Source organism: Musa acuminata, chromosome BXJ1-8 (genome assembly GCF_036884655.1).
Source record: "Musa acuminata AAA Group cultivar baxijiao chromosome BXJ1-8, Cavendish_Baxijiao_AAA, whole genome shotgun sequence".
NCBI classification, from domain to species: Eukaryota; Viridiplantae; Streptophyta; class Magnoliopsida; order Zingiberales; family Musaceae; genus Musa; species Musa acuminata.
The window spans coordinates 28,561,124-28,585,204 of record NC_088334.1 but is presented as its reverse complement, the minus strand read 5'-3'; the positions used below and the strand labels follow the sequence as shown (position 1 = coordinate 28,585,204).

The 24,081-nt window shown below is 37.4% G+C and overlaps 1 protein-coding gene across 5 annotated transcripts in view; it reads left to right on the top strand.

Annotated features, from left to right (window-relative positions):
* LOC135584114 (phytyl ester synthase 2, chloroplastic-like) overlaps positions 1-23,804 on the top strand; it is a 46,851-nt gene extending 23,047 nt beyond the window's left edge. For 2 of the 5 annotated variants that reach the window (XM_065079378.1, XM_065079377.1), the window contains 4 exons: positions 10,586-10,699; positions 22,445-22,530; positions 23,205-23,314; positions 23,458-23,804. In XM_065079378.1, coding sequence (XP_064935450.1) covers positions 10,586-10,699; positions 22,445-22,530; positions 23,205-23,314; positions 23,458-23,648 — 501 coding nt within the window. In that variant the 3' untranslated portion in view covers positions 23,649-23,804. Of the gene's footprint in view, positions 1-10,585; positions 10,700-18,402; positions 20,491-22,444; positions 22,531-23,204; positions 23,315-23,398 lie in introns of those variants that run through there. The other 3 variants (XM_065079379.1, XR_010475955.1, XM_065079380.1) reach the window with 3 other exon arrangements.
* Positions 23,805-24,081: the final 277 nt, after the last annotated feature.

The window sequence follows — 24,081 nt, the reverse complement described above, 5'->3', positions numbered from 1 at the left end:
GGAATTCAAGATTCAGGTTCCTACAAAATTGCTTAATCATGACTGCATGATTTCCTGATCACAATGTTGACTAGATTAGGTTGCTTATCACATAAAACAGATCACAAGCATTAAAAAGTCAAAGCAGAAATTCTAAAAATGACAAATAGTTCTAAATTCAATATACATAAAGTTGCTGAAGATAATTCAATGAAAATATTATCAAATAATCCTTGTCCTAAAGGAGGCCTGAATATGCTAATTAGAAACACATTAGAGAACTAAACAGCATTGGTCTTCATTTTGCCCGGACCGCTGTGTACTGGGCAGTATTTAACCGTCCAGGCTTGAAGCAGCACATAGACCATTTCTTGTTGGGTGGTTCAAACAAGTTCAAGCATTACCGCCCGGTAACCATTTCGAACTGATCATACCATCCAGTTGTTGCTTGTTATCAGGCTTGTGCTGGGCAGGATATCCATTACTTGACCGAGCAACCCAATTCTCATTTTTGAGCCATTAAAGAGGGCTATTTAATCGTCTTTCAGCTCTTTTCTCATTCTCTCTCACAACCCTCTCTCACAGCCACCAATTTCTCTTAAATGCACTCAATTCTCTATTGGATCCATCTCTCTCAGACCTTTACACAAACTAACTCAAATCTTCAAGGGGAGGTTTAATTTCTCAAGGAAAACATTTAATTTAAGCATTGAATCTAGTTTTCTCCTAAATTAGGTAAATAAGAACCTAATTGCTTAGCCAAATCTCATTTGGTTAGGTTTCATGAAATGTTTTCCATTTATTTATGAAATCTTTTCCATTTATAAACTCTTCCTAGTTAATCGTGGGTTGATCAACCAAGATCAAGCCTTAAATCCTTATGGATATAAACTGAATCTATAGATATAAACTGAATCTACAAGGATCATGGCTTGATCCTTGTAGATCTAGGATATGTTGGTCATAGGTGCCCTACAAGCCAATCACGTGAGTGATGACACGTGTGACATGAGACACATTATTTTTGTTTATTATATTTTGATATTTTATCACTTTATATTGCTTGTTTCATGTATGCACATATATATTGTGATGTTCATGGATTTGTGCAATGGGAATCGGATCGTGATGAAATCACGATAATGAGATCACGATAATGAGAATGATTCACCTTTAAACATAGACCCTAAATAATCCTAGTCATAGGTTACTCGAGAGGGACATCAAGATAACCGGACAGACTGGTGTGTGTTAGAACCCTTGCAGATTCTAAACTTGGGGTTGATCTCTTTAGGGGATCGGCCTCCTTGGAACTCTATAGGGGTTCCTCCCTTCAAGTTGCTGCTCAAAGGCTGCAGAAAAGATTCATCTATTGCTTTTTAAAAGAGGAGGAATACATGACTATTTATAGGGTTTCTAAACCCTAACTCCTAATAGAACTCCTACTTAAGACTCTTACTTCTAACCAACTCCTAATAGGACTTCTACACAAGACTCCTTTTCCTTTACAACTCCTAATTCTTCTCTAAGAAACAACCTCCTAACCCTAGCCGGCCTCTTCACCTCTTTAATAGGGGTCGACTTAGGTAGATTTTACATGAATGTCCCTCTGAATTAGGACTCTCCTAGCTAGAGTCCTAACAGACCCGCCCTCTTCAAATTAGCCTTGTCCTCGAGGCTGACGATTCATGAATTTTGGGAATTTGATCTTCAAGTCGTCATAGTTCTCCGAAGTGACATCTTCTATTGGTAGGTTCACCCACTGTATTAGCACTTTAGTAGTGGGTCGTCGTCGTCGAGTCACGATCCGTTGATCAATAATGGTACTTGGCTGGGTCTGGAGTTCTCTTTGGATAGTCATATTTGGCGGGTGGCTTTGGGCTGTCTCCAAGCACCTATTTACAACTTCTGTCTGGCCGTCGATTTGTGGGTGATATGCCATACTCCTTTTCAATTTAGTACCCTGCATATAGAATAACTTTGTCCAAAATCTACTCGTGAAGATGCAAGTAGAATTTATCATAAGCACAATACGTCCCTTATAGTGTAATTTTTTTGAGTCCCAATTGTAATGAGCCACGGAGCTTGGTGCTTCCTCCAAATTTTTTATAATCTTACTAGTCTCTGAATCTTCCTACCATTCCATCTTAATATCCTCAAGGAAGTCGCTGGTCGGAAGTGAAACGGCCGAAACTTCAGCTTGCTCGGGTAGTTGCGAAAGCGCATCTGCAAGAATATTCTCTTTCCCCTTTTTGTAAGTTATTTCATAATCAAATCCAAGAAGTTTTGTTACCCATTTTTGTTGCTCAGGGGATGATATCTTTCGCTCCAAAAAGTACTTGAGGCTTTTATGGTCGGTTTTAATTTGAAATCGTCGACCAATCAAGTAGGGTCTCCACCTCGTTGCTACGCGCACAATGGCGAGCATGTCCTTATCATATATTGACTTATTTTGATGGGAGGGAGATAATGTCTTACTAGTGTATGCGAGTGGTCGACCATCTTGCATGAGAACGACTCCAATTCCGACTCCAGATGCGTCGGCCTCAATGATGAAGGGTCTATTGAAATCTGGTAGCGCAAGCACCGGTGTCGTTGTCATGGCTGCTTTAAGTTTGTCGAAGGCAGCAGAGGCTTTGTCCGACCATTGGAAAGCATCTTTTTTCAGTAAAGAAGTGAGTGGTGCACTGATCTTCCCATAGTCCTTAACAAATTTTCGGTAGTAGCCCGTTAGTTCAAGGAACCCCGTAGTAATTTCACGTTTGTAGGTTTCGGCCAGCCTTGCATTGCCTCAATTTTTGTTGGGTCTACCGCCACTCCTTCTGATATTTTATGCCCAAGGTACTCTACTTTTTGCTGGCGAAAGCTGCACTTTGGTTGCTTAACAAAAAGAGTATTCTCCTGAAGGATCGTCAAAACAATCCGTAAATGCTGAAATTGAGTCTCAAGAGAAGGGCTGTAAACGAGAATATCATCGAAAAATACCAGCACAAATTTACGAAGAAAGCTCCGAAATATATCGTTCATGAGACTTTGAAAGGTTGAAGGAGCATTAGTGAGTCCAAAAGGCATTACCAAGAATTCATAATGGCCATCATGTGTGCGAAATGCAGTTTTTGGAATGTCATCGTCACATACCCGAATTTGGTGGTAACCGGATCGGAGGTCCAACTTCGTGAAGACTCGAGCTCCTTTCAATTCATCAAGAAGTTCATCCACCACTGGTATTGGGTACTTGTCCTTGACGGTGATGCCATTTAAAGCTCTGTAGTCGATGCACATCCGCCAAGTTTCGTCCTTCTTGCGTACAAGTAGCACCGGTGAGGAATAGGGGCTGCAACTTGGCCGAATCACCCTTGTTTCAAGCATCTCCTTTACGATCTTTTCAATTTCATCTTTCTGGAGGTGAGGATATCGGTACGGTCGAGTGTTCGCTGGTGGCTTGCCCGGAAGGATTAGAATTCGATGGTCATGTTGCTGAGAAGGAGGAAGACCGCGCGGTTCAGCAAATATGTCGGCAAATTCAGTAAGCAATTGGGCAAGATTTTGATCTTCAATTTCTATTTTCTTCTCTTCTAGTAGTGGCTGGAGATGCATCAAAAAGCCACCATTTACCTTGTGCAAAACTTTCTCCATTCGTTGGGTCGAAACAGTGATAACGTTGCTTCCGCGCTTCCCGCGTAGGATGATCTGTTTGCCCTTACAGTAGAATTTCATAATTAATTTAGAAAAGTTCCAAGAGACATCACCTAGTGTAGTCAGCCATTATATACCAAGCACTGCCTCATAGTCATCGATTGGTAGGAGGAAGAAATCGGTGATAATTTCTTGGTCTTGCAGTAATAGTTTCACCTACGGGCATCTTTGGTCGCACTTTAGGATTCTGCCGTCGGCAACCTTTACATCGAACTTGCTGCAACCTTCAATATGCAGTGTCATCCGAGCAGCAACCTTACTATTCAGGAAGTTATTAGTGCTACCCGTGTCGATGAGAACAGTGATCGGCTGTTGTTTGAGAAGGCCTCCAACTTTCATCGTTTGCGGATTTGAGTAGCCGGCTAGTGCGTGTACCGTAATGTCGGTCGGCTGTGGCTCTTCTTCCATATCTTCTTCGTCATGTTCAAGGCTCTCTTTTAGATGTTCAATGACCTCTTCTTCTTCTACTGGTTCAATCATAAGAAGTCTACCTTTTTTACAGCGATGCTCGCGGCTCCACGGCTCGTCGCAATGCCAACATAACCCCTTCGTAGATCGCTCCCGAAGTTCTTCTCTTGTTAACCTTTTCGGTGCAGGGACTCGGTTGCTAGTAGGGGGGGCTGAGGGCTTTAGTATTGTAGGTCGTGGAGTGATCCTAGTCCTCCGGGCTTCATGGTTCAATCGCTCCTCTTGAAGTCGTGCGAAAGAGATGGCTGCCATAAACGTGTATGGTTGTCGCGCCTTAACTTTTCCTCGGATCTCCGGCTTTAAGCCCTCAATAAAGGTCCCCAATAGTTGTTTTTCAGACCAATCACGAGTTTGATTAGATAACCTTTCAAACCTGGTTTGGTACTCCTGAATGGTGGAGGTTTGTCGGATCTTTGCTAGTTATCCGTCAATGTTCTCGTAATAAGTTGGTCCGAAGCGGATCAGTAGTCCTTCTTTGAATTGTCGCTATGAAAGGACTCCATAAGTGTGTTCAAACCAGTCAAACCATTGTATGGCATCCCCTTCAAGATGTATAGCTGCAATTTTCACCATAGATACATCCGCGGCTTTATGGTACCGAAAATATCGCTCCGCGCGCGAGATCCAACCAATTGGGTCTCCTTCTTCCCATCTAGGGAAGTCCACTCTCATACATGGATAGTTGGAGTTGGTCATAGAGCTTCCCATCTCTTGGAAGTCATATCTTCGGGCTTAGTGCAATTAGGCAAAGCTCTCTCCTTGATGTGATTTCTTCGGGCTTAGTGGTCGGCCCAATCTGAGTTCGGTAAAGAGCGTTCGAATCTTATCCTCCATTCGCGCCTCGAAGGCTTCGAATTTAGCATTGATTACCTCCTCAGATGCCATAGTATATGCCACCAAATCTGTGATGTTAAGATCTCTCTTTTGTTGTCGGGTTAAAGGCATGTATTGGTTGAGAGAGGTGATGGTCGAAAGGGTTGGTGGATTGGTGGATGTAGGCTACGGTTTAGGCTTGTTTTGTGGCTATTTTGGGTGCAGTTTGAGGGTGTGGTTTGGTGGAGTTTTAGGGCTGTGGATGAAGTTTTGGATCTGTGGTAGATGGTAGCAAAGGTTTGATAGAAATCAATGGAAGTTGCAGCAAGTATGTGCTGTCTTGTAAGAGTAGAATTGTCGTCGAAGAAACAACGGTTTCTCGACGTAATTTCCACCAAAAACTTGAGAGAATTGAGGAAGGAATTGATAGCAAAATCACAGTTTATATGACAGCAAGGATATCTAATTTAATCAAGAAAATTTCGGTAGTATAACAGCAAGGAAATTGGTACAAATTGCGATTGCAGAATTCTCGTCGAAAAATTTCAGCAGGTTACGACGAAAATTTGCAGCAACACAAAATCATTTTTAGAGATGAATTTCTTAATAGATCAATCTTAGATGGAAGCCAAGATGATCTATGAAATGTATAAGAAATTTCATTCAAAAAAGATTGCAAATAGATTGGTTAAGGCAACAATATGCGGCTGAAATTTTCTGCAGCACAGATTTGTAAGTATAGCAGATTGGACGTAAAAGATCAGTGGTTTATATTGAGAATTTTTTGATGAAACCAAAGGGAAATCCACTGTTAGGAAGTATCAAAGCTATCATAAAAATTTCATAGAGATTTGGATAGAAACAACGTAGTATCAAGATCAAACAAACAGTGCATGCGGTTGAAATTTTATAGTGCAGATTTTTAAGTATAGCAGATTAGATGTAAAATATCAATGGTTTATATTTAGAATATTTTGACAAAACCAAAGGAAATCTGCTATTAGGAAATGTCAAAGATGTCATAAAAATTTCGTAGAGATTTAGATAGAAAAAACACAGTAGCAAGATCAAACAGACGATGCTATACGGTTGGAATTCTGCAATGTATCTTTCGTCGTAGAAATGAAAACTTTATGACGAAAAGTTTATGCAGCAATATAGGAATAATTTTTTTGGAATTTTCAGATAAGGATGATCCGTGGTGGTGGAGATGACGGCGGAATTTGGCGATGATCTTTTAAGCAAATGTGGGAATTGCTTTGGGTGGTTGTGGAGGGTTTATGGATGGCTGTGGAAGGGCAGCGAGACGCCAAGAACGCTACTCTGATACTCGGTGTTAGAACCCTTGCAGATTCTAAACTTGGGGTTGATCTCTTTAGGGGATCGGCCTCCTTGGAACTCTATAGGGGTTCCTCCCTCCAAGTTGCTGCTCAAAGGCTGCAAAAAAGATTCATCTATTGCTTTTCAAAAGAGGAGGAATACATGGCTATTTATAGGGTTTCTAAACCCTAACTCCTAATAGGACTCCTACTTCTAACCAACTCTTAATAGGACTTGTACTCAAGACTCATATTCCTTTACAACTCCTAATTCTTCTCTAAGAAACAACCTCCTAACCCTAGCCGGCCTCTTCACCTCTTTAATAGGGGTCGGCTTAGGTAGGTTTTACATGAATGTCCCTCTCAATTAGGACTCTCCTAGCTAGAGTCCTAACAGTGTGCTGTATACCCGTCCATATGATAGAGGAAACTGGTCTCATAGCTACTCGTGTGGGTACGTTAGGACTACTGTGCAAGTTCTCATTGAAGAATGAGTTCACTGATTGATCCGCTCATGGAATTCTGGATGGTTAATGATACCTCATTGTCAGACAGCGATTCCATTATTCCAGTGATGTATCTGATTCTTAAACTTGAGACACCAAGGATGTCCTGTATGAGTACTCCACTCTTTGATACTGGACTTATAGGTCTAGAAGTTCTAAATCTAGCACAACTGGTTATCGGGAGTGATAGCCAATCTTACGAGGACTATTAAGTATCAATAGAGGATCATCCACTCTCGGTGTTATGAGAGGAATATCCCATGTGTTCTTGCTCAGACAAATCCCTAGCCAGGGTCAATCAGATTGAGAGAAATTGCTCTCCGGGAGAATCCGATTAGAGCGAGACTCGAGTAGAAATCGTATGGGTCTAACAGTACCATGCCCGGTATACGATCATTGGGATATTAGATAGATGAGGGGCTATAGGTATATGGTAACTAAGGACAGATAGGTCCAAAGGATTGGATTCCCCTGTATCGTTTGGGAACTGTGGTGTAATGGCCTAGTACATCTGCAGTCGATGAGTCGAGTGAATTATTATAGATATAATAATTCACTGTGCCAGAAGGAGTTCTGATAGGTATGACTCACAGCCAACTCGATATAGAGCCTAGAGAGTCACACACATATGGTAGGCGTTGCGACGAGTAGAGGTTCGGATATGAGATATTCGCCAGAGCCCCTATGTTATTGGATCCTATGGATGAGATCCAATAAGAGTCAATGAGAAATTATTAGATAGAGATCTACTAATCTAAGAGGCTTAGGTAGTTGGATGGAGATCCAATATCCAATAGGGCAGGATCCAATAGGGTTAAATTGATAGAAGGCCTCTATAAATAGGAGGGAACCAAACAACCATAAGCTAGAGGTTTTAGTTGCCACCTCCTATTCTCCTCTCCCTTTCTTCTCCTTAGATAGCAAGTATGGAGATTTAGGCAGCGATTTGTCGTAACCCTACTGTGTGGATCACCGCTAGAGAGGAGGATACTTGACCTCCTTCATCCTCTCCTACAGATTCGTAGGGATTCAGGGATATATGATCTCCTTAGGTAAAACACAATCTTTCATATACATAGTTTTCGATTTTGAAGATTTTGCGTACTAATCTTCGTATGATGACGAACACATTTTTGCGAAATCTAAGAATTTTGTTTTATATTCTTCCATTGTGCATGTGATGCCGCCCCTAGATTTTCCTACAGAATCTAGCCTAGATTTTTAAGGACCTAGGATATAAACTGAATCACTGAATCTACAAGTGATGTATTGACCAATACGGTCAAAACTCATGAATTCATAATCTACAAGTGATGTATCGACTAATACGGTCGAAACTCATGAATTTATGTTGTATCAACCGATACAGATTGGTCTCGGTCAGAATTTGATCGATATTGACCTAGATCGGGTCAAGTTTGAACCCAATGGTCAAATTGACAATTGGGGCCTCTTTTGGGGCTTTAAATACCCTCCTTCCCCCTATTTCACTAACTCTCATTCACTCTCTCATTCTCACTCTTTCTCATACTCACTTGTGATTGAAGCTCCTAATCAACAATTAGTGGTAATCAGGCTATTGATTTGGATAAAAGAGAGACTGGAACTTGGGATCTAATGAAACTTCTTTCCAATTTGAAGGCATTTATCTTCATTGTATGTCTTATTTATCATTTCATATAATTAGATGTGTATTAATGCATATTTACAAACATTAAACATGATTAAGGTCATTCTCTTGTGTTAGTCCCAATTAGGTCTATTGTCTTACATTAGTCCCAAATTGGGGTATTTGGGATTAATCACGTCTTATGCATTTATCTATGCCTCATATACACTCTATTCTTGATTAAATACAATAAAATTGCCATTAAATTAGGATAAAAAACCTAAAAAATGTATTATCGGCCATTTTTCAGCCTTTTTTTTAAAACTGATACGTACCAGCGTCTTGACATATAGTATGCTGGTACTGATTGATATGTATCGGTCCACCCGTGGGCCGATACCATCGGTTGGCATGGTGTGGTGGTCCTAGCCGGGCAGTACATGTCCTGTACTGACGTACTACCTGGTTTACCCTGATCCGCATATCGGTAAGTCAGACCCATAAATAGTCTATACCACACCATATAGGGCTTTATTGTAAACCTTATTTTGAATAGAAAATGCCAGAAACAGCCCTAAAACAGGTTCTTTTGGTTCCTACCAGCCCAGACTAGCTGAAATCCATACAATGGTATGTATGTATGGTTATACCATGTGTTGGTATTCCAGCACAAACCAAACCTGTATTGGTTCACTTATGTACCGGTGAGGGTCAGTATTTTAGATTTTTAAACTTTGAACTAAACCATCTCTTTTCATTAAAATCCTTATGATGTTGACTGACATGAAAAAGATCAGTCTATGCGTTAGTACTGTCTATATAAATTTAGGATTTGTTTTCTGCTATGAGGATTGAGGATTTGATTAATGTAAAAAATGTGTAGAAATCTAAAATGAGGTAGCAAAGTAGCCTTTCAACAGTCTAAGAGTACCACTTGCAGGTAACATATAATCTAGCTGAAGACTAGAACAACAAGAACAAAAGAACAAAAATAATTCTTTATGTTTTTGTGATTAATTGCAAAATATGGATGACTAATTAAAATTATACTATTCTAAAACCATGCAAAGTCGTCATTTTGGTCTCTGCACACTAACCCTAGAATGACGTACTATTTATTTCCCTTATTTCCTTTGCTTTTCATGCTGTCTTTTGTGTCAAATGCTGATGAATCACCCAAACATTCCATATGCATTTTTCTTCATTATTTGTCATTCAAGCTCATTTAGGTACATGCTGATGAATCAGGCATGTACCAAACTAAGCTCGTTCTAAATATCCTGCCATGTCCATGGTCGAATTATGACCATCTATCTATTGAGTGGAAGGTTTTGAATTGCTTCCCTTAATCCATAAAACATTAATGAACTGTCTCTTATGTATATTTTGTTACAGCAAAAAACTTATTCTTACTTCTTAGGCACAAGAAACATCTTTTTTTAACCAAATAACATATCAGAAATAACTTCTGTAACACTTTTTTAGTGATTATTGTGAGTTATGTTGCATGAGGCATCAACCACCAAGGACAATTGGGATTTTACATAATCTCCATTTTCAAGCTTGTTGATGCTTTAGTTTCATGCAATATTTAGTTATTATATGGTTGGCTATAATTATTTATTTATAAAACAGCCACTCTAGCTCACGTGATTTCCTATGCTCCACCTCTACCCTGTGTGACACCGAGATCACCTATCATCTTTGGAATTGATCTTGTAGGTCCATGTAATTGCACTAAGAACATGATTTTATGTTTATGAAGTTTGGTGTGGTATTACATAAACGATTTCTTGTCTTCACAAAACAAATTCAGTTACCCTGCTATGTTAGTAATTGGATACATTCTGTTAAATCTTCAAATGAACTTTGAAGTGCAAGCATTCATCACATCCATAAATATAATTGACACAAAGTTTCATATGTTTATTTTCTTATTGAGCAATTTTGTTGTATTGTTATTGTTTTATTAATGATCCTTATGTACAAAGAAAATTTCTATACAAATAATGGAAGTTATAAAACATTTCCTATCATAATATTTGAATAATTATTATATTTGTGTAAAAGCATTATTTACCAAGCATAACTGGAAGGGTTCCATTGATGCTCCAGATGATTTAGAATTTTAAACTCAGTTTCTTATAGTTAGCATTCTTTTCCCTCTATAATTCATCAACTTTCCTATTCTCTAGGGTGAAGAATACAAGTTGTTTTGGCCTGAAAAATCAGAGTTCATCAGGATGACATCGAAGTTTGGAGCCACAATAATTCCATTTGGTGTTGTTGGAGAAGATGACATGTGTGATGTCAGTACACACTATATTTATCAGGATATTGCTTTCATGTTTAAATTGCTTGAATTATGTGTTACATAATTGGAACCTTTTCTTGTTTCATCCAAATGCCTTTATCTGCCTCATTTTGTCAGCAAGACTACATAGTTTTTAGATCTGCAGCATCAATACTGCTAACTAGACTGTAAATTGATGAAAAGCTAAAGTAAAACCTAAGAGGCATATCAAGTAAAGAATACCTTTTAAGAAGTATCTCAGTTTATTTTGTGTCACACAAGCATGAAAGCTTGTTTAGTTTTACATAACTTTGTAAATATGTTCAAAAATGAAATAATCATGAAGATAATAAATATGTTTCTGTGGAAGATAATTCCAGTAGATACATAGATTTATTTCTCCGCGCACAAGTTCCAAGATTGTTTAGTTTTACAAATTTTGTAAAAATATTCAAAATACAAAGGTTTTATGATTTTTTCTGTTAGAACTACTCATGGAGGTAAATTTGATCACTTCTCTTTTGAATAATTTTGTAAAAAGATTGGTTATATGCAAGGAATGTCATATTGTGTGATGTACCCATACTGGTCATTTGTCGGAATGATACATACTAGTCGATAATGGTGTACTAAGATAGTACATCGGTATGTACTAGTTTTTGAAGATGAAGGAGAAGAGGAAGATGTAATGGAGGAAGAGGAAGGAGGAAGAAAATGGAAGAGGAGGGAAGTGGGAGTGTTAGAACCCTTGCAGATTCTAAACTTGGGGTTGATCTCTTTAGGGGATCGGCCTCCTTGGAACTCTATAGGGGTTCCTCCCTCCAAGTTGCTGCTCAAAGGCTGCAGAAAAGATTTATCTATTGCTTATCAAAAGAGGAGAAATACATGGCTATTTATAGGGTTTCTAAACCCTAACTCCTAATAGGACTCCTATTCAAGACTCCTACTTCTAACCAACTCCTAATAAGACTTCTACTCAAGACTCTTATTCCTTTACAACTCCTAATTCTTCTCTAAGAAACAACCTCCTAACCTTAGCCGGCCTCTTCACCTTTTTAATAGGGGTCGGCTTAGGTAGGTTCTACATGAATGTCCCTCTCAATTAGGACTCTCCTAGCTAGAGTCCTAACAAGGAGAAGGTGGCGGAGGACTAGGAGGAAGAGGAATTTGAAAGAAAAAGGAAGAGGAATTTGGCACTCGGGCCGATATGTACAGCTTGTTTCGTACTGGTCCGAGTGAAACGAAAGTCCTTGGTTACATGCACAGCTTTCAACTCCAAACATTTCATAATTATGGTGGTATAGGGAGAAAGAATAGGAATTTATCAGAGGACGATGTTAAATGAATAAAGCCTACCTAAGAATTTTTGGACTTAAAACACAACATGCCATATTATGAATAGGGCTGTAATCAGACCTCATCATTTAAGACTTACTATGTGCTTTGAAATAGAGAAAAAACAACTATTTTATATTTCCAAGCTTTTAATTGTAGTTTCATTTTGAGCTCAATTAAGATATATTTATTGGTTGCTCTACAACTTCCAAAGCCTATAGAGAAAAAATAGATGACTTTGAACGTAGAGGAACTCATGCTTGTAGTTTTAGTGAGACAATCTCCTTGGAAAGGAATAATTTTGATGATGATGTTGGGGATAGCATTAATCTGGCTAAATACCTACATGAAAAGCTGGTAAGCAAGATAACACTACTCAAGATGTCCAAGAAAGGGGGAAAAACAAGCAGAACTACCCAAGGAATGGAGTTATGCCTAGAAAGGAATAATTTTGGTGATGATGTAGGGAAAAACATCAAGTTCAATAAACGTCTTCATGACGTACGTAGTGAGCAAGATAACACCTCTACTCAAGATGTTCAAGAAAGAATGAATGAAAGAAGATGAACTACCCAAGGAACAGAGTTATGCTAGTGCTTACCCCAATGAACATATTGTCTGTAAAATATGTCAAGGGGGACAACAAAATCAATTCTGAAACATTTGTGGATATTTAGTATTTCTTTCTGAAATTGAAATTAAATATATAAAGAATGCTTAAGATGATTTTTTTATACTTCCTATACAGAAAGGACTTAATTAATGTGGCAGAATGATGGATTTTTGTACCTGTACATTCATTAGATAATTGACACTTGTAGAAACAAGTTGAATGATGTTATGATTAGAAACAATACTAGATTGGTGGCCGAAGTTCTCAACCGATTAGTGGCCATTCTCAACCATCAAGAGGGTATTGATCATCAAGAAGCTTTTGTTTTGTTGCTAGATATGAAAATATTAGAATCTTACTTGCTTTTGCTTGTTTCAAAGGTTTCCAAAATTTTCAAAAAGATGTGAAAACTGTTTTCTCAAGTATCTCATTTCTAAAGAAGTGTATGTTGAATGATTTTCCTGTTTTGAAAATGATGATTTTCAGAATTACGTATTTACACTTTTTAAAGTTCTTATGGTTAAAAACAAACTCCAAGAGCTTGGTATAGGAGATTAAGTGCTTTCATTGTGCAAGATGGTTTTTTCAAAGAGATGGTTGACACCAAGGTAGGCAATACCGAATGATACCGCCCGGTACGGGCGGTATGTACCGGTCCAACGGCATACCGGTACGCGGACCACCCGCAACCAGGTGGAGCGGTTAAAAGCGCCCCGTATCGGACGATACGGGGTAATATCGGGCAGTAATAGTCGAAATTTTGATCGTTACCGCCCGGCACAACTCGGTAACAGTTGAAATCAACCGTTACCGCACTCTAACAGTGCTACAGTGCTCCAACGGTCAAATTGACCGTTGGAACCCTTTCTCATAGTATTTAAACCCTTTTTCTTCCCTATTTCACTCCTAAACTCTTTTTTCTCTCCTAAACTCTATAAAACAACGATTTGTGAATTCAATCGAGGTTAATTTGGGAAGATTAAGAGGAAGAACTTTTTAATCAAGAGATATGTATTCTCTTTCTTTAATTAGAGAGTAATTAAGATCTTTAATATTATGATTAGTGTGTTTCATGCATATTAAATATTGAAAAATAATTATGATGTTGCGATTAGTCATTTTAATGATGATTTAATCGAAATTTATTCGATTTTATGTTAATTCAATGTGTTTAATACCTATTAAGGTGTTTGCCATGTTTATAGTGTTGAAAGAGAAGTAATTAGTGAAAAATTAACTATGTTAATCATGTAATTAGTGTATCTAATGATGATTTTATCATAATTTAAATCATATTGGATTAAAATTAAATATTTAATATTTCTTTTATGTGTTTGACATATATATGATGATAAAATAGATTTAATTAGGTTTTATTAAAGTTATTTAATGCTGCGATTAGTCATTTTAATGATGATTTAATCGAAATTTGTTAGATTTTATGTCAATTCAATGTGTTTAATACCTATTAAGGTGTTTGTCATGTTTATAGTATTGAAAGAGAAGTAATTAGTAGAAAATTAACTATGTTAATTATGTAATTAGTGTATCTAATGATGATTTTATCATAATTTGAATCATATTGAATCAAAATTATATATTTAATATTTTTTTATGTGTTTGAAATATATATGATGGTAAAATAGGTTTAATTAGGTTTTATTAAAGTTATTTAATGCTGCGATCAGTTATTTTTTATCGATATTTGGTTAATTTAATATGTTTATACTTTATAGTTTATTTGATTTAAATTTGATAGGATCATGGCACCAAAGGAAAAGCTACATGATGATGCATGGGTTCATACTTGAAAGATAGATGAGAACCGTCATCATTGGCAATGTATTTATTGTGACTATATTGGTAAGGGTGGAGGAATAACTCGGGTGAAAATGCATTTGGCTGACGGGTATCCTGATGTTGTAAAATGCAAGAAGGTTCCGACGGAGATCCGTAAATTATTTAAAAGCAAGCTACAACAAGCAAAGGAAGATACATTAAAAAAAATACAAGAGTTGAGGTAGAATATTATAGGGCTACACAGGAACCAGTTTATGATCAGTATGAGGGTTGCAGCGATCAAGTCGACCCGGATCTCACAGCTGGGATTCATGCATCATTGGAGCATTAGTGTACGGTCGATGAAGCAATGAGGCATCGATGACCTGACTCACAATTGGAGCATGGCAGTGGTCGTGGTAGTGGAATCCAGAGGTCGGCCAGCATGAGGCAACTAACTGCTCCTCAGTTAGGCCGAACTAGTAGCATGAGGTATAGTGGACTCCATAGTTTTATGAGAGGTCTTGATAGGAGGTCCGCACCAGATATTGTTGATATTGATCTGCAAGCCTATCCTCCACAAACAGCGAAACAAACACGGATTGACGATGCATACACAAAAGAAAAAAAAAACTGGATATTGAGAAGGCAATCTCAAAATGGTTCAACTTCCACAGGATTCCAGCCAACATAGCCCAAGGTCCATATTATCAGAGCATAGTCTCTTCTATTCAAAAGTCTGACACGGGGATCCAACCTCTAACACCGAAGGAGATTTACGGCGTGTACTTAGATGAGGAGGTGGCAGAACTAAAGGATTTGATCAAATCCTTCAAGAGGCAATGGGACGAATATGGGGTGACACTGATGTGTGACAGTTGGACAAGACCAACAAGAATGAATATCATCAACTTTCTTGTTTATTACAACAGAAGAGTGGTGTTTCATAAGTTCATTAATGCTTCTAAAAAGATCCAAGATGCAAACGACATTAAGAGCTTGATGGACACTATAGTAGAGGAGATTAGACCATAGTATGTTGTTCAAATAATAACTGACAATGGAGCAAATTTCAAAAAGACCGGTTTGCAATTGATGGAAAAAAGAAAAACTTTGTTTTGGACTCCATGTGCAGCTCATTGCATAGATCTAATGCTGAAGGATATTGATGAGTTGGATACAGTCAAGAATTGTGTAGCTCGAGCACAGTCAATTACAAAGTTTATATATAATCATTATTGGGTCCACGCTTTAATGCAAAAGTATGTAAACGGTGAGATACTCCGACTTGAAATTACTCGGTTTATCACCAATTTTGTTACATTAAAGTCATTACAGCAAAAAAGGCATGGCTTGAAGGCAATGGTCACCTCACAAGAGTGGTCTGAATCCAGATATTCGAAATTGAGCGATGGAAAGAAGATAGAAAAGTCCATTCTTTTCTCTAGATTTTGGGAGACTACGGCAGAAATCATAAAAGGTGTGAAACCATTTTATATTGTCCTCCGTAAGGTCGATATGGACAAGCGTCCACAGATAACATAATATCAGCCTGTATCTATATAGAGGATATTATCTTGGTGCTACTTATAAAAGCCTATGTCAAGAGTTCTCGAAGTGTATGCATGGTAATTTGAAATGACTATGATGGACGAGCTCAAGTTCTTTCATGGCTTCAAATAAAACAACCAAAAGAGGCAATCTTCATAAACCAAACCAAGTACACAGTCAACACTTACGAAGCTTAGGACAGAGAAAACCTTTGAGCACACCAATTGAACTAGATCCAGATGAAAAGGTCAATCAATTGAGACCGAGCTGTTAAGGTACAATTAGAAGATTACTTTACCAAGTAACAAGTATATTTGAGATAATTTTTAGTGAATTTTTGTTTTATATATCAGTCAATCCTAAGGAATCACACTTTGTAGCATTTAGAAGATTTTTAAATGTGGAGACATAAATGTTAGACCCTTGGTACTAAGCTGTTACTCAATCTAATAGCATATGTTGATGTTGACTTTGTGGATTGCATAGTGGATTGGAAGAGCAAAGTGAAACTTATCTATTAATTTCAGGGGCATGTACTTTTCTCTTGGCCTTCTGAAAAAAAGTTGATTGCACTTTTCAATGCAAAAACCATATACATAACAATCAGCAAGTTTTGTATATTTGTTGTACCAATCAGTATGGACCAGTGACCTTCTCTCTCTCTCTCTCTCTCCCCTCCCCTCCACACCCCCCCCCCCCACCCTCCTCCTCCCTCAACCTTTGGCACTGCCTTGGACAGTGCCAACAGATACTGACCCATTCTGTTGCCCAGTACACTGTACCAGTTTAATTGTCAATCAGTCTCAGGGATTTTGATTTTAATCCTTGAAAATATATGCATGTTGTGCTGAATTAATGCAATTGAATTACACTTTCTAAGACATAGGGATTACTTTTTGAAGAATGTATTCATGATGTGTGACAACACTATTTCTATAAACCTTGCAAAGAATATGATCCAACGTTCAAGGATTAACCATATAGAAATTTATACACCATTTTATCAGATATCATGTACCAAATCATGGCTTAGATCTTGAACTCATTGACACTAGAAGTGAATCAGCAGACATCTTTTAAAGCCACTATGTGAATGCCAGTTTGTTGGCATTAGGAGAGAAAGATTTGCTAAAGATTGACTAATACTTTTGCAACATTTTTTGCTCTATTATACATCAATATTTGTGAACAAAAGGGTGCATGGTGATGGGGGAGGAAATTGGAAGGTATCACAAAAGTTGTCGATCTTGCTAATGGAAAATCATGCAAAACTATTTCAAATTCCCTAGAGTTATAGGGCAAGAGGTTTCTTAAAATATCAAAGATTACTTTAATCTTTTCACTTAAACATTGATTCATGGATGAAAAATGGAACACAAATCAGATACAATTGGTTCTCTGCATGGTCTATCAGAGCTACCTCTAGATCTGTTGGAGCGCCCACTAGAAGACTGGCACACATGCAAATTTGGCACACTATGGCACCAAAACAAGCAGTACCACTGCTCAAGTTGAGCAGTATCATTGCCAAACTGTCTGGAGTTTGCCACTCTGATGGTAACACCGCAGAAAACCTGTGGCTGAATCTGACATGTTTCAGCAAAAGACTGATTTCATTTAATGCAACCACTTGATGACTTGACTTGGACCTGATAAAATCATTGACTGTGGACTACCAATGAGACATCAATTCATATCTGGACAGAAACCTTCCTTTTCATCCAAGATTTAAACTTGTTTTCCCTTTTCTTCTTTTTCTCTTCCTAAGTTAGAAATCTTAAGCTCAAAATAAGCACTCTCATTATGTTCTTTGACGTTCGAATAAGGAACATGACTCTTTAATCTTATAAAAAATCCGAAAATGCACTTTTTCCTAGACATTTGTTTTTGCATCATCAAACCAGTTCTTTTCCTATTCATCATGCACTTCATTTTTGCATTCAAATACATTTTGTGGTCTCTTTGAGATGTTATTGGTGTTACTTTTTGTTGTTCAAACTTAGCTTTTCATTGTGTCATTCAAATACATGTGTTTTCTTCTGCCCACATGTCAAAATAGAAAGATGCACTATTTCTCTATTTGTGGTTCATTGTGTCATCTGGCTATAAATGTAGATTCCAATTTTTGTACACACCAATTTGCTTGAAATAAAATTTCTAAGTCAACAAACCCTCCTTTAATCTCTTTAAGAAGTTCCTGGTTATCATGACTTTGGATTGAGGAAATTCACCTTTATTTTTTGCCTGAACTGTTCACTGTTTTTGCAAAAACCTCATTGGAGGAAAACAAAATGTTTCGTAAAATGTCTATATTAATTTCTTAAAACTTATAAGCCTATTTTTCCAAATTCGTTTTGCAGGTTTTTATAACTCCAAAAATTTTTTACTTGATGCACATGGATTTAATTTAAATACTAATCAAATACTGCTATTGTTTGTAGGTCAGACCAGTATGGTGTCCTTGCTGACTTATACCTGTGTCAGTAGGATGGAATGAGTCACACTAATCAGACCACTCAGTGTCAAAACTGGACTGTTCCTTTCTTTCCTTTAATTATGATATTTTTAATTTGTGAACTATCATTTATCATATAAAGATATGTTGGCCCATACATATGTTGGCTCATAAATTTTGATGATCATAAATTGATGACATGCATACATGATATATGTCTCAGTTGTCCCCTACTAGCACCAAAATATGTGTTAGCTGGTGAGCTGCTTGTGGTGGGAAATCAATGTTATATTGTATAACTTATACGTGTTGAAATCTGAGAATGATATGATATTGTTTTTTTTTATGTCACATGGTGTTGTTAGAAATTGTCCCACATGTTATTCATGTGAACAATATCAATAATTTGATTATTGATAGGGAAGGGTGAAAGCAAATATATGGCCTAGTACAGCTCTTTACCTAATGTGGGTGGAAAGGGATGGCCTTGTGGTGGTAATAATGACCACATCAGTCTCTTGAACACTACTAATATATGTATGGGCAACGAGATCCCTTTTACTCAACAAATTGAGACCGGTCAGCATCATACTCTAGCTCATGAAATCCATATTGACAGGAAGGTAGTGACCATAAGGAAATCCTATCAAACTCAATAATTGTGAGGCTCTTTCATCCCATTGGAATTATTATCTTACCCTTGGAGTTTTTCTTCTCATAAAATTTGCAATACTTTGAGTCAAGATCTTCATCCTAGGTGGCACAAGTATGGCTTTTCTCCACTGTCTACATGCCACCTCCATGGGAGAAAATAGGATCCTTGGCCTCCAACATTACTACCAATGCATCCCTATCGCCATTTTGGACATCACGAAGACAAATATTAAAATGGAGGAGAGGTTTTGTCATACTCATCGAGTTGTTGCTCAATAGGTCAATTGGTTGTGATGAATGATTTCACTCTTTCCATGGCTGTGGAGGATTTATTTTCTGCACCATGATCCAAGAATGACTAACTTCCTAGGGCATGACCCATTGAGGATCAAATTCTTATTCCACTATCACATCCTAATATGAGGCTTTCATATCTAGCTAGCATCATCATCATCCTCACTTGGAGTTGCCCTTAATGAGGGCTAAGATTAGGCCTTGGTGACTCAAGAATAATCATCCTTACACTCTTCTCTAGTTTGTTTTTAAATAATCATAGATGGCAATGGTGGATCTCCAGCTTTGTTAGATCATTCTGATTATGAGCCTCATGTAGCTTGTCTAACATGAGAATTGACTCATCTTGTATAAATTGAAAATTAAATGAATCTGCCTTGGCCTTTTCCCTCTCTTTATCCGTAATCATATACCAGTTTCTCCAAGCATATATATGAAATATGATTTCAAATTTATGTATCAAAATGGACCAAATTCGCTTGTATCTGTAGGATGATGAGATGTGTGATGAGCCCTACACAATAATTTTCTTCAACTGAGATGCATGTTTTCCATGTAGTAAATCATTTAGTTGCAAAATTATGTTCATAAATTGTTTTTTGATGATGTCTAAGCTAATATAAAGAAAAAATTATATCAAGCATTATGTGTCACTCGTGTTGACGCTAAAAGTTCCACAAGGCTCTCAAGCCAAGCACCTTTAAAGGTAAGAGAGGTCAATAAGTTACCATGTGTTTGAGACAATAATTACTCATCATTTTTTTTCTCTCATTAATAGCAATGGTCTCATCATGGACATTTGGTTTTAGTATGTTGATAGCATTGCAAAGGACAAAGACATTCCTCATTTAAGGTGAGGTTGTACCAGCACTGAAGGTTGAATTTAGATAGGAATTTATAACATTATTGTTATTGAAAATTTACATTGTATAGAAGACAAAAATTAAACTGCAATTTACTTATCATCCCCTTCGGAGTGTAACAAAGTTCATAAATCACTTTTCTATCCATGTCAACATTCTGCAGGTTACGTAAAGAGGTTCCATTTTAACAATGATTTCTATCACATTCCCAAAATTTGGGAGATAAGAATTGCCTGTCCACCACCTTTTCCTTGATTGAGAAGGTATAAGAGGGGGTTGCCCAATCAGCCAAAGCAAACGTAACTATGAGTTCAGTTCAATTCCACTATATGTACTGTAGGTTGATGAAGTTCTCAAGTTTTTTATTCATTTATTTGTGATTTTTTTTATATGGAAAGGTTTTTTGAGTTTGTCATTGCACTAATCCCCACCAAAGTGCAATTTCAAACCAACAGATTGATGGAAAGAAGCTTTTGTGGACATATGGGGCTTCCTTTAGAATAGGTGTGGGAAAATCGATGGATATAGGGCTTAGGGTGATGAGGAAGAAAATGGAAAGTCTTTTGGACTCCAAAATTGTCTAGCCCCATTATTTAAGGGTACAAAGGTCATTTATCAAGGAATCCGTTTGGGGTCCAAACCCGTTTCAATGATCTGGTAGGAGCAATAGATGTCGGACAATATCAGTGTGCCAACACATGATACACCGATACATACTGATGTTTAATAGAAGAAGAGAAAGAAGAAGAGGAAGGTGTGGTGGAGGAAGAGGAGGAAGAAGGAAGGGAGAGGAATGAAGAAGTAGAAATAGTTGAGGAAGAGGACGAAGGAGAGGAGGTGACAAAGAAAGAGGGAGGAAGAGGAGGAAGAGAAGGAGAAGAAAAGGAGGTAACATACCCATTGACAGTGCATGGCGAGCGATGGGTGATAGTGCAAGGCAAGACACGCTCACATTCGGGTGAATAGGGCTCACAAACACAAACCCTAAGTGTTTAAATAAGCTAGAGCTGACCCATTTTATTTGGTCGGAGCAGATCACCTGAAATGGGGCAGACTGCGTATCAGTTCATACCAGTCCAGGCGAAACGGCACTCCTTGTCATTTAGCATCATTATGTGTTTATCTGATGTAGCTAGCTGCCTTTAAGTTCATGTTACAATCCATGGTTGGGGCCTTCCTTTTGGCATTGTATCAACTAGCAAATAGGCATGTTGCAAGGGTTCTTTTGTAACTTTGGGATGATGCTTGGGGTTACACATTAAAGACTCGAATTTTCTTTTATGTCGTTTGTAGGTCCATATTTAACTAAGCCAGTCTTCACCAACATTAAAGAGGTACCCCTAGTGCACTTGCCTTCTATTGATCTTTGTTTTCTCGGCAGTCCTTCCTATATGGCCACCAGTTCTTGCTATTGAATCCAGGGTCGCTATTTCAGTACCGGACCCGTCCTAGAGATTTATCTGGTTGGTAAGTACCGATCTGTACTTGTGTACCAACACATGGAACGCTGGGACATGCCAACGAGGACTTGGGTGATCCATGTCTTGATCGCCAGTCGGACCAGCCCGTATTGCCCGTACCACTCGGGTGGAACAGCAAACATTGATTGAATCTCCTTTTTTCACAAAATAATCAAGCTGTAATATCTGGTTTCTGTGATAGAGATATCTTAACTATGCAATTAGCAGACTGTTTTGGAAGTGTTGCATTTTTCTTTAATCATTTGTATTGTAACATTTTTCAGTTATCTATTTCACCTTCATTAGAAGTTCTGATATTGTAAATCTGGTGGTACTAGACATCTGTTATGAGTTTTTTTTTTCCATCTTTGGTTTACCATGAAAATGTTCTCTGGTGTGATTGATAATCAGCCATGAAATTTTCTTAATTTGTTCTTCTTGTACAGAATGTAGCATTAGCTCTCTTGCAGTGTGATCTATTAAGACAAACATACATACATACTAAGTGATTATGAACCTCTTGGAAGAAGAATCTAAAAAGATGTATCAAAGAATGGCAATTTGTTTTAAGTGAATGCTACATGTTTTTTCTGATTAGTCTAGCTTCAATTGCCGTCTATTTCAGTTCAACAGTTTTAATCCATGAACTAATCATGACTTAGTTGGTCAATTTGTTTGACGTCATTTGTCTATCAACTAATCATAACTTATATAATGGTTTTGTCTAACTATTAGATCCTCAATATTGCTTCTCCAGGTCCTGCTTGACTATGAAGATCTTGTCAAAATTCCATTTTACGATACTTTAAATAAGAGGATAAATCAAGATGGTGTGCGGTTGAGGTACAACACAGTTTTTCATCTGATTCTGCTTCAATTCGTTAGTCTTAGAGGGCTGATTGGACCAAAATTATCCACTAACCTGAGGGTTTTTATTGAGAAGTTACTACTGAAGATGATCAGATTCTGGAATACATATCCATTTTTGTGTTCTCTTTTCCATTCTCCAGTAATGGACTGTCATTTTGTTTGTGTTGGATGATATTTTTGTTGAGGTAGGATGACATATGAAAGTTAATTATCAGGCCCTTCACTCAATCAATTTGGATATATTATTTCATGTGCTATGTTTCGTTCATGCTGTTACAATTGTTACCATATAGACACTGATTTTCTGTGACCCACATGAGCTCTTATTCATTTGAATATATAATTTTATATGGCCATTAAAAGAAGGAAATTTTCTCCATGAAGCATCATCCATTCTTCTTACAAGCTTGAAGGTTGTTGACGGTGAAAAAAAATTACACCATCCATATACATATTTTCCGATGATGGCATTTCTAAGCTTCCATAGTGAGAATCAAGTCTTAATTAGTTGAGTAGGGGAGCAATTTGGCCAATTACTACAAATTTGAACTTTAAGCTATTTGTTTGATTGATACTTTTATAATAATTCTGGCATTTTGAATACCCTACTGAGATGTTCTGCTATGCTGGCAAACTGATCTGAATAGGACTGATACTGTTGAAGAGGTAGGGAATCAAGATCTTTATCCCCCAGTATTATTACCAAAGATCCCTGGGCGGCTTTATTTCTTGTTTGGCAAGCCAATTGAAACAAGAGGTACACACATTCCCACAGAAGTATATTTTTGGTATAAGTGACACAAATTTTTCTGACTTCAAAATATCACTTTCCTTTTTGTAGTATTATTGTGGTTGTTGATGTTTGATGCTAATGGCTCTTCATGTGATTCATTGGTTAAGGGAGGAGTGAGGAGCTAAGAGACAGGAAGCAGGCTCAGCAGCTATATATTCATGTGAAGTCTGAGGTTGAGAATTGTATGGCCTATTTGAAGGAAAAGAGAGAAAAAGACCCATATAGGAATCTGTTACCAAGGCTACTTTACCAAACAACTAATGGTTTCACAACTGAAGTTCCCACATTCGAAATTTGACAACCTGGATGTCTAAAGGTGATGTTCATATTCTTATTTGTACAATGGTGTCAAAATGACTTCCATTATTTGCTGCAATTTGTGGCATCATTAACTAATACTGGTGATGATTTTAAGGATAATGAAATAATTGTATGCAATGACCCTTATGGAACATTTCATCTCCTCATTTCTATAAATTATATACAATAGGTAAGTTTGCCCCGCAAAGATTGTTATTTTATGGATCAATTGTATTAACCGAGAAGATGTTTTTGAAGTAATTTGAAAAAGTCCAAAATATATCATCTTTCAAGTGAAGGAAAAAAAGAAAAAGAGGAGAGTAAAATGAAACGAGAGGGATTATGAATAGTAAATTATTATTTTATTAATTTTTTAAGGGGTTCTAAATAGTATGGGATTGTAAATAGAAAAAAAGTCGGTTTTAGATAGT